The sequence below is a fragment of the Pyrus communis genome, chromosome 3, assembly GCF_963583255.1.
Source record: "Pyrus communis chromosome 3, drPyrComm1.1, whole genome shotgun sequence".
Classification (NCBI taxonomy): domain Eukaryota; kingdom Viridiplantae; phylum Streptophyta; class Magnoliopsida; order Rosales; family Rosaceae; genus Pyrus; species Pyrus communis.
The window spans coordinates 7059010-7069979 of NC_084805.1; the positions used below are offsets into that span (position 1 = coordinate 7059010).

Sequence of the window (10970 nt, forward strand, 5' to 3'; positions counted from 1 at the left end):
TTCCTAGTCTCCTTAACCAAAGAACTATTCACTTTCATCTCCAATATACACTGAAATTAAAAAATTATTTATTTCAATCCAATTCAAAATACTAAACAAGGATGTAGGCGGTATTATAATAAGAACTCTTATGTTCTAGCAAAAGTACATATAATTGTGCCACGTACCATATGAAAGATCATGGGGCCGTGTCTTATTGTTGTTTTTCTAGACGATTCTAGCAACACGTTTCCATAAGCGTAATCAGAATAAAAAATAGAATTAAATTTAATTATCGAATACTTTGATGTTTCTCAAATATTAGGAAATAAAAAAATTGGTAAAACTCACATAAATTTTGAAATTTAACTCCAAAATTTGGAGCAATTAGACTCCCAGTTTGGTAGTATTTGAATTTCAGATTGTTGAGGTAATCCAGAATGTACCCTAATTTATTTCTAAAATTTCAAGATTGCCTTTCATATTAACCCATCAAAACCCTTTGGACATCTTAAGTTTTTCATACCTGTCACACTTTTTCTTAGTGTGTTTGTGAAACAAAAAAGCAATTTGAGTTTCTTTATACTTTGATATTATATATAAAATTGTATTACAAAAAGTAGCATATAAATTATTTGATTCGATACAAGAGCATTTTAGTAATCATATTGATTTATATTTCAAATAGTTTTGCGAAATCTTTACTATTTGTATTCCAATTTCAAAACATTTTTAATAATTACATTTTATGAAAATTTGAATTTGAATTCTCGTAAATTTAACTCTTTTTCAATCCAATTATTTCAATTTAGAAATCTTCGTTGCCTTTCATTCTCTGAAGCAGATATTCATTAATTAATATATATTTTAATTCCACTTATATTTTAAAAAAATTATCATCTCAAAAACTGTTGGACGGCACAAAAGACCTGAACAGAAAAAAAGCCGGAATTTACGTGAACCAAAAAATAAAATCATGTACAAGTGTGAAACATGACAATCCACAAATTCCACATCAAAACCCAGCAACCACAAATCGTCTACCCAAAATCCCAGCGCGCGCGCGCGCGCGCACACACACACACATCCTCTGGGTTCGGTTCTCCGATCATCCTCTATATATTGATGAAGCTTCAGTTTGCTTCCACACAGCAGCTTCTCACTTTCCTCTCCGAGTCTTGTTTTTCCAAGCTTGATAAATCATCACCGATTCTGTAAATTGGGATTTAGGGTTCGTAGCTTCCTCCTCAAAGCTTCACCCTCCTACTCCTTCAGGTATCGTTAATCTACCTATTCTTCTTTCCTATTTTGTTTTTATTCATTTATTTTTTCTAATTGGGAATTCGGGGTTTAGTTAAGATTCATTTTTAGGTTTGATTTGTAGCTTAATCCTGATAAGCATGAATTTTAGATTTTTTTATCTGTTCAAATTTTGGGTTTCCTCCGGAAGTTTGAACTTGCTTGAATGTATTGTTATATCGAAATGACGGCAAAACAATAAAATTCTGCCCAAAGATTATCAGGATTTTTAGTTTAGAAAGATGTTAGCTTCGAGATTGAGCCCGCTAATTCATCCAAAACATGAACGCGGGAGTTAAGGGAGCACATAATCACGGAAACCCATCTTAGTCAAATTCAAGGTCAACTTGATTAGGGTTTCAACCCTTCTAAAATTTTTATGTCATTAAAACTCACATTTCCAATATGAATTTGTAACTCAGTTTGTCAGGCGACGTAACCTATTACACAATTTTATAATAGCAATTGATATCGTATTTCAGATAATAAAAGCCATTTTCTTATCCGGAAGCAGATGTTATGGATTTCAGATTAGTCGCTGATTAGATTTATAATAATATTTGGGTTGTTGGGTTTAAGTGGGTTTGAATTGATTTTTGTTTTTCTTTTTTTCAGAGTTATGGATTTTCAAATGGAAATGCAGAGGGTGTCCTTTTGTGCTGCTCAAGTAAGTCCATATAAGTTTCTTTTGTTTGAAGCTTTATTTTTGGATGACAACTTTGTGTAATTAATATTGTTGCTCTGTCATGTAATTGTAATGTTAATGAGTTTTAATTTAGTTAATAATCTTATGGGATGATTATGAGCGTAAAAAGGACGTGTTCTTTTTCAGAGTGGAATTAATTGTTGTTTTTGGGGCACTTTACATGAATATGGCTGATTCATATGCATATTTAAATGCTTACTTTGATGTTAAAGTCAACGTTAATCCTGGGTTGCGGCTGCTGCAGATTGGCAATCTTGGGCTTGTGCTCCTATGGCATATTCTACATCTTTTTGTTAGCATATGGTACTTTCTATTAGATTTAGCTTTTGTGTTTGAAAGCTATCTTATTTCTGGTGGAGTACTCAAGAACTACAAAGCCCTTGATTTGGGAAAGCTAAAGTACCTGGCTATTGTGATAGAAAGTGAAGAAGCTTACCAAACTTCAAAAGTTATTGAGCTTCTGCAGTGGCTAGAAGCTATTGGCGTGAAGCGTGTGTGCCTTTATGATACGGAAGGTAATGGTGCTTTCTTATTCTGATTGATGACAGATGCCTTCTACTATTGGTAGGCAACAATGTGATATATGTATTCCAACCTTGGCTAATTCTTCTTCTTTTTTGATCCTAGGAGTTTTGAAGAAATCAAAAGGAGCCATCTTGAATAAACTGAAGAATGCAACAGAATTTGAGGTGCTGTATTCTGTCCCTAAATTACTTCTTGTTCTACATTTTGCCACTTAAATTGTTGAAGTAATTAGCATTCTAAGTGTACCAAGAACCAATCAATTATTTTAATTGTAATATCTCATTTTATTTTTGTACTATATTTTTTAGGTGATGCTTGTATGAACCTGCCACCTTAGTAATTCGTAATTGGTTTATGATGTAGTCCCAGGGGGTTAACTTTATGCAAAGCAGTCTTCTTTTGTGTTTCTTTAATATTATATGATGAGTACTTTGTGTCTTTCACAATGAACATATATTGCATTATGACAAGACCAAAGTTTATAACCAACTTAGCATCCATTATGTGCAGGATGGTGATGAAGGGTTACTTGACCAAAAGCGCATGGCTCTGGAATTTTCGTCGTTCTCTGATGGAAAAGAAGCTGTGACCAAAGCAGCTAACTTACTTTTTGCAAAGTATTTGAAATTGGCCAACTTAGTTGGAGATCACGAAGAGAAAATCTTTACAGAACCTAACATGGACGAGGCACTAAAAGCTATTGGTATGTTTTATTGTCAGTTTCATCAACAGTCAAATTCATGATTACTGAAAAATTTAATTTGACCTTCTGGGTGTTTATGGTATTCTGCTTTCAGGTTGCAGGGGGCCAGACCCTGACCTGCTATTAGTTTATGGACCTGCAAGATGCCACCTTGGTTTCCCTGCATGGAGAATCCGATATACTGAGATCATGTGAGTATTTCTAAGCAAATTGGCGAGATGCATTTAGTTATGTAATTTCCTGTATATGTGCACTTGATATTTACTGAAACTTAAACATGAAGCGATGGTAAGGGAAGGATGGAGTAACCCTTTAACCACACAATAGGCCAGAGCTGAAGAGAATACCTAGTTTTAAGCCTGCTTTTTTGTGTATAATAGATACATATCCGTGTGTGTGTGTGTGCGCGCGCAAACGTATTATAGTAATAATAATTTTGTTATAGTCTGTCTATTGGGATTTTCAAGATTTTCGTCTGGTCGACTCTTAACAAAATGTTTGCCCTGTTTAATGAGCATACGAAACTTATGTCAAGGGTTCTTTTCTGCTGTATGTCCTAATTTAAATATCCCAAAAGATTTGTCTGCAAGAGCTACGTAGCTGTAAGTTAGCAGTGGATCTAATTTTATCTCCTGTTTGGTAGGAAATGATTTTTTAAAGAATGAAAAGGGGCCTTAAGGAAATTTCTTATCAGATTCATTGTTAGTGCTTGTCTCTTGCCAGTTTTTTCCTATACCCTGATTAGGAGACCTTTCCATGAGTTTTGTGGGGAGGTGGGTGTCCCATTTGTTTGGTTCCAGGACTTTAACGAGACTAAAGGGCTAGACCCTCCGTTTGCATAATTGGACGCGGAAAGTATTTTTTTTAATTATTTTCTTGGCCTGAAATAACTATTCTAAATAGGGCTGGCAATCACGCTGTCAGTTGTTTCTCAACAGCAATCCTTAACTTAATTTTTCTCATTTTGGGCTGGGTAATCTTTGTCTCTAGGTCATCCATATACAGGCACAGCTGCATGTTAGACTTGTATTTGATTTTATCGTAGACTCAGAAACTTATCTCCTTTGTCTTGTGTGATTCCTTTTTTTTCCCTACATGTATTGACTATTTGCGCACATTTTGTTTCTTGAACTGTTGTCCCGTATTCGCTTTACAGACACATGGGAGAATTGAAGTGGATGAAATATGGCTCCCTTATTAAAGCCATCTATAGGTTCACTACCGTGCGCCAAAACTATGGTAAGTGGCGTTTGTCTGGATTGTCTAATTAATTATCGTCTCTTCTAATAGTTTGAAAATAAACTAATGATTTCATGAGATACTGGACAAGTTTGCAATGGTGCGCTATAACTTCTTGCTGGTTAAAGAAATTGATTTGATTTAGTCGTATGGTTAAATGATAAACACCGAGATCTGACATTGAAATCTTTTAGTATTTGGTTGACATATTGTGTATTGTTGTTGTTCCGACAGGTAAATGACACTGCATTTGGAAGCTCATAGCTCGGATAACCGATCCAAACACGTATGCGTCATACAAGAATTCCATAAGTCCCAGCCTGTTTGTGGTCATAGTTATTTACGTTGAATGTATGTTTTAACGATTGATATGTAAACAGTACTCTCGTTTATGTATAAGATATGCAGTGCGTTATGATCAGTAAATTATTTAGTGATGCCAAGTTCCTACATCCGTCGTTGATATCGAGTTCATTAGTCGCAGTGAGTAACCTGAGTTCATTAACGGATCATCGTAGATTAACGACCATAAACATCGCCTCACAGCATTCACTCTCCAGTTATTTGAGCTTTATTGCTTGCTTTTCAAGCGAGTATTTGCATCTTTTGCAGTATTTCTTATCGGCTGCAAGCATAACCGATGTAAGAAATATAACTAGAGCAAGTACAACTGTACAAGTAATGCCGCTCGTGAATTTTACACCTGAACTCGAGCCCGTACTCAATATGATACGCTACTTGTGCACCCTCTCTCTAAAGAATATGGTACCAAATAACAACCTCCATTAATCAAACAATTTTTTCAATTGTTAGTGCTTAAAACTTGGAAGTTCATGCGTCAAGGTAATTTTTTTTGGCTAAAGTTTAGGGTAGATGCTGGACGAAAGGGAAAGATGAAGGATAAAGGGGATCTATGAAAAAAGAAATCAGCCTCGCACTCTTTTGCATGTCCGTCCGCACTTTAACTGAAAAAAGGTGCAAGTAATAATCGTCAATGGGGAAAACGAATTAGAAGAAGGAACTATAGTAGGGCTAAAGTGATGATTCTTTTATACAAACTACATTGAGGGGGAATTGGAATAGTAGACAATAAATAATTATTTAGATCATGTTCTTAACTACTCGAGTTATAAACTACAGGAAGGAGAATCAAAAACTAAATCTCGATGCAAGGGTACTACAAGCCCCGTGTTTAGAAGAAGAACAATCCTTGTATAAACATGCATGTCTAGTTCATTTCATCTTAAATTTATTTCTTTGTTCCATATAAGATCTTTTTATTTAACAAATTAAGAAGATAAGGCGAAGAGTGAGTTTGAGCTACATATCACCGAAACACCAATAAAATTTTGAAAGTAAAAACTTTTATAATGATAAACAGCCATCATTAAGTACATTCAGTAATTAAGGACTGCACTTTTTTGTGTGTATTTTGTTGAAACAATAGAGCTTTTATTAAGTACGGATTGAAACGTTGACATCCGAAACGAAGTACATTGAAAAGCTAAATGGGAGCAATCAAGTCCCAACGACGAACGCCTCCTTTATTGAACACAAAGGGAGGCGACGGAATGAGCAGCCCCGTTGCAAGAACGTTGGGGCATAAGAGAAAACTTAGAACAAAAACTTAGGGCATTCACTTACCAAAATTTTCACACGACACTTGTACTACCTCTCTAATAGAGGAAGGGCCATCAACATGTGTGTCCCATCTCTATTAGAGAGTCGTACAAACGTAAATATGAAAAATATGGTAAGCGTTTTTTGCCCTATTATTCTTAAGCGCTTTGGCTTTTCTCAGCAGCTTCCTTCTTCTTGAGCATGGCATTCGCTTGTCTCCACTTATGGTATTTGCCAAACAAGAGTTCCATATCTTCGAGGCTTCGGCCTTGTGTTTCTGGCAGCATTGTGTAAAAGAACATAAAAGCAATCGAAGACGTTCCGGCATAAAGGAAGAAGGCACCACCGATCGTGATGGCCTTGTACAATGAAAGAAACGTCATGGAGATGACTCCGCTCATCAACCTATTCATGGCCACTCCCATAGCGCACCCTTGCGCGCGCAGCTGCAACGGGTAGATCTCTGAGCTGTAGACCCAGGTGATGGGTCCAAGCCCGATGGAGAAAAACGCAACGTTGGACATTACCATTGCAATGCACAGAGCGATGGCCCATTGGACCTTGCTGTGGGAATGATCGACGACTGTAAGACCCACACCGAGCAACAAGAGAGAGAAGATCATTCCACCCACACTGGTCAAAAGCAAAGGACGACGTCCGAACTTGTCAAGCATAAAGGTGGCGACAAGGATGAAAATGGTCTTGACAACTCCAACGGCTACGGTTGCAAGTAGTTTGTCATTGTAGGAAGTGATTCCAGCCTTCTCGAAGATCCTGGGGCTGTACAACACGACGGAGTCAATACCGGAGGCTTGCTGGAAGAAGTGGATACCAACTCCCACGATCAAAATATGGCGGACAGCTGGGGTGGGCCGAAGGAACAAGTCTTTCCATACGCCTTCACCTTTGCTTTTCTTCGAAACCTGAACGATATCCTCGTTGGACTCTTTTGGGATTCCAGCGGCCTCTTTGATCTCGTCTAGTCTGAGCTCAGCCTCCTCATGGGTAGAAGAAGTTTTGTTCAGGACTTTCCTGGCGTCTCCGAGTCGCCCCTGCATGACGAGCCAGCGTGGTGACTCAGGCATGGCTAGGACGCCGACGGCGAGGAAAAGAGAGGGAACTGCGCCAATGCCGAGCATGATCCTCCAGTTCAAGTGGATCGGGAGCTTGGCCAAGGCATAGTTGGATACGTACCCAAGTAATATACCAACATTAACAAACACCTGCATATTTTGAAACAAATCAAATTTATTGATTATTCATATTTCCTACAAGTGGATTAATGTATACAATGAGATAACCAAGCAAAAAAACAAACCTCAGGGAAAGATGTGAGGAAGCCACGGAATGAGGCTGGAGAGATTTCGGCTGTATAGACAGGAGCTATCATAAGAGCGTAACCAACTCCAACTCCAGCAATAAATCGGCCGAACATGAGGAAGGCGTAGTTGGGGGCAAATCCCATAAGGAGAGCTCCAGCAAAGAAGATGGCTCCAGAGAGGACAATCGTGTATCGTCGGCCAATCCAATCGGATGTTCTTCCTGCCAAGGCAGAACCGATGAGAGAGTACAGGTTCAGAGTACCGTTGAGGACTTCAACTTGTACGTCGGTGATTTTCAGGTTTTCTTTGATGAAGAGTGACGCTCCACTCATCACACCAATATCTGTATGTAAAAATGAAATCAAGAAAACGTAATAACACACATAAAAAGGAAAAAAAATACCAAAAGAAAAATCCACATGCATGAAGTAAATGGACAATTAAATTTACCATAGCCCAGCAAGATTGAAGTCATTGAAGCCAAAATGGCACAGGCAACAGCGAACTTCTTTGTCTTCGCGGCCTTCGGGGGATCAAAGTCTGCAATAGTCTTCTGGCCTGAGGCTTCAGTATTTTGAGGTTTCCGGTCAGCCATCTCCATTGTTAGAGCTAGCTAGAGATCGATAGACAAATAGACAGACAGAAAACAGAGAGATCACTTGTCAATGAAAGAATTTGCTATTACTCGAGAATTTTATTCATTCACCAAGGTGCTGTTTTTTGTTTTGGGAATAGGATTTGGATCTTTTGTTTTCAGAACACAAGTTCTCAAGTGCTTAACAATTCGCCAGTACTCTGCTAACTTGCGTTTATTTGGATTTGTGATGATTTGTATCTTACGAAGGAAGGTGGGTAAGAACCAAGCTTGCTGATGATATGTCTGCATGCAGGCTCCCCTTATAAACATTCCGAAACGAGTAAGTTACGGACTAAAGCAAAACAAATTCCAACTTTGTGTTGGGAGATCCGTTTTTACAGTTCCGCTGTTGTATGAAGACCAATTGATTTTTTCTTTAACTTACCAAGAAATAGTTTTAATTTTAATGTTTTCTTATATTTTTAATCCAACCCCGATTCAAAGGTTACTATTTTGGCAATTAATCATTGATTTACTCATGTAGTGCCAGCGAGGGTTAATTTTGTGCAAAGTATTCTTAATTTTGTGTTTCTTTAATCACATAGATAGATAGCTTTGTGTTTGGGCTAATATTTGAACATTGGGTTTAAGTGAAAGAAAGCCCAAAGATGCCAATTAAAAGGGGATTTGCCCGAAACTTAGCATCGAGCCCAGAAGTAAATTGAGGCTTTCTCAGCCAAGAGACACAAGTCATGTGTCTACAAGTGAAGCAACAAGTGATAGAGACCAACCTACTATCAGCCAAATAATACTTTTCAGTGGCATTGCAAGTAAGAAAGGTGATGACTCACTACCCTCCAAATGCTTTCAGACGAGCAAAAGTTACAATAGTCAGGCTAGTTTGCATATAAAAGGAAGAAGAAGCCCCAGAGACAAGGATACTCAATCAATCAAACAAACAAACATACATAATCTGGAACCACAATAACAACTTAAAGGGCTCTGGACTTCCTTCATTTGTATGTACAAGACCATGAACTAAAAGTCCTTATTTACAAGGCAAGAAAAAGAATTTAACATGGACTTAACCCATCCACGACAATCCTTTGATAACAAGAAGTTTGAGTAACTTGGGGCACAAGTAATCAATTGAAAACACACTTGTTCTACATCTGCTATACTGAGATAGCAGTGGCATGCCTAGCACTTAGTTAGTTTTGATTGTGAGCCTCAAGGCCTACACCTAAGGCCCCACAAAGGCACTTTCAGAACTAACTTTGTCTTCTTCTTGTAGCACATCAACAAGTAAGAGCCCGACCACACATCCAAAGTGCCGAGGTCCGAGGATCCTTCTCCAAAGAAATCTTTGATAGAACATAGTTTTGGCACGCTTGGTGGGACCCAACATACTTGTCATGTATGCCAAGAAGAAAGAAGAAGGAGAAAACCTTCAGGTGGAACATAGAATACGGACTACCCCAGTGTATACCAAGATCAAGCTTGATAGCTCATCCAGAAGATTTCCCCTCCCTACGAGGACTAGCTATTCCAAAAAGCTCGACTCCATCTGAGAAGTTAGGAGAAAAGGTGACCAATGAAGTCTTGCAAGCCACCATGATGCAAGTAATGAAAACTATGGCAAATATCACTCTGGAAACGAGAGGAGAAGTGAGTAGACTTTATTCCCTAACAGGGAGTCTACAAAGAAGATTAGATCTGGAATACTCTACTCTAAAAACTGGTTATGCCAGGAACATGATGAGAGAAGCAAGCTCTGAGAAAGAACCAGTTATCCCCCTATTTCCTTTGCTTGAGGAAAAGAAGAATAAAGGAAAAAACAAGGAGGGATTTAGAATTAGTCAGCCAATATTGGAGGAGATCCTGGAAGCGGAGTTGCCCAACCCCTTATTATTCTCACTAGATAGTAGGGGGCATAGCGAAAGAGAAAGAAAGAACTATGGGATGTCCCAAGTAATCAGAGAATCCAGTGGGAAAGTTGAGTTCACAACCATGGACAAACCTCCTCCTTATAGACCACAACCATTGGTTAATAAAGAAGTATGGGCTAGGTGGAGAAAGCCCGATCCAAAAAAAGAAACTTTATAGGGCAATGATTGTAGCCCGAAGTGGGAATTCCCTCATACCCCGCCTAATAATACAGCCAATCAACAACTTATAGATGAGTTAGCTGAGTTAAGGAGGATGGTGGTCCAGAATGCTCAACCTCAGGTTCGCTCGTTGTTCAGGATCACCTATCAGAAGCCATATCTTGAGTATATTGATGAGCATAATCCTTTTCCCCTCAACTTCAAGATGCCTGCGTTTCCAAATTTCAGTGGAGAAGATGGTACTGTGTCATCTAGAGATCTATTTTCAAGTTCTCCAATCATTGCGTGGCATTTGAAGACAATCCTAATTATAAGTTAAGACTGTTTGGGAATTCGTTGGTTGGCTTAGCATTTCAGTGGTATTCTCTGTTGCCCTTCCAATTCTATTGCTAACTGGGGGCAAATAAAGATGGCTTTTCATGAACAGTTCTACAAAATGGAACGCGAGATGACTATTAACGATCTAGTCAAGGTGAAGCAATACGAACATGAGTCTACTGAGAACTTCATGATGAGGTTCAGGAAGGCAAGGATGAGATGCCAATTCCCTATCAATCATGCCCAGCTTATTTCAATCGCTCAGAAGGCATTGAGATTGCCTTTAAGAAAAAAGTTTTATGATGTACAGTTCAATGATCTGCAAGAGTTGGTGATTGATGCTACTAAGTAGAGAAATTATTGATCGAGGTGCAGCAGGTGAAGCACTCCTCTAAAGCACCACCATTCTACAAAAACAAAGTTGCCATTCATCAACTAGAGTTTGAAGGAGGGGAGCCAGAAGGAAGTGATGATCATGAAGGAGAAAGAATTGACATGTGTGATGTGTTATAAACTAGCACTCAAATTAAACCCTCTTATTGACAATTGTAGTAAAGATGTAAGTAAGGATCGT

General features: G+C 38.3%; 2 protein-coding genes across 2 annotated transcripts; one reads left to right on the top strand and one right to left on the bottom strand.

Annotated features, from left to right (window-relative positions):
* The first annotated feature begins 965 nt into the window (after nt 1–965).
* LOC137728666 (uncharacterized) lies at nt 966–4901 on the top strand. The gene is made up of 8 exons (XM_068467392.1): nt 966–1254; nt 1894–1945; nt 2229–2499; nt 2612–2673; nt 3020–3212; nt 3307–3403; nt 4369–4451; nt 4686–4901. Exons 2-8 carry the CDS (start codon nt 1898–1900, stop codon nt 4691–4693), a joined length of 762 nt encoding a protein of 253 aa, XP_068323493.1. The 5' UTR covers nt 966–1254; nt 1894–1897; the 3' UTR covers nt 4694–4901.
* A 1328-nt stretch (nt 4902–6229) lies between these two features.
* Nucleotides 6230–7994, bottom strand: LOC137730144 (putative polyol transporter 1). The gene is made up of 3 exons (XM_068469210.1): nt 7844–7994; nt 7390–7736; nt 6230–7294 (listed from the first exon to the last, which is right to left on the bottom strand). The coding sequence occupies exons 1-3, from the start codon at nt 7992–7994 to the stop codon at nt 6230–6232; spliced, it is 1563 nt and encodes a 520-aa protein (XP_068325311.1).
* Nucleotides 7995–10970: the final 2976 nt, after the last annotated feature.

Bases quoted from the DNA above. Each gene is read 5' to 3' on its own strand.
- LOC137730144 (XM_068469210.1), bottom strand. From the start codon at position 7,994: ATGGAGATGGCTGACCGGAAACCTCAAAATACTGAAGCCTCAGGCCAG. The intron at 7,737-7,843 runs GTAAATTTAATT...TTTTACATACAG, and splicing joins TTCAATCTTGCTGGGCTATG to ATATTGGTGTGATGAGTGGA. The intron at 7,295-7,389 runs GTTTGTTTTTTT...CAAAATATGCAG, and splicing joins TCCTCACATCTTTCCCTGAG to GTGTTTGTTAATGTTGGTAT.
- LOC137728666 (XM_068467392.1), top strand. From the start codon at position 1,898: ATGGATTTTCAAATGGAAATGCAGAGGGTGTCCTTTTGTGCTGCTCAA. The intron at 2,500-2,611 runs GTAATGGTGCTT...TTTTGATCCTAG, and splicing joins GTGCCTTTATGATACGGAAG to GAGTTTTGAAGAAATCAAAA. The intron at 3,213-3,306 runs GTATGTTTTATT...TTCTGCTTTCAG, and splicing joins CGAGGCACTAAAAGCTATTG to GTTGCAGGGGGCCAGACCCT.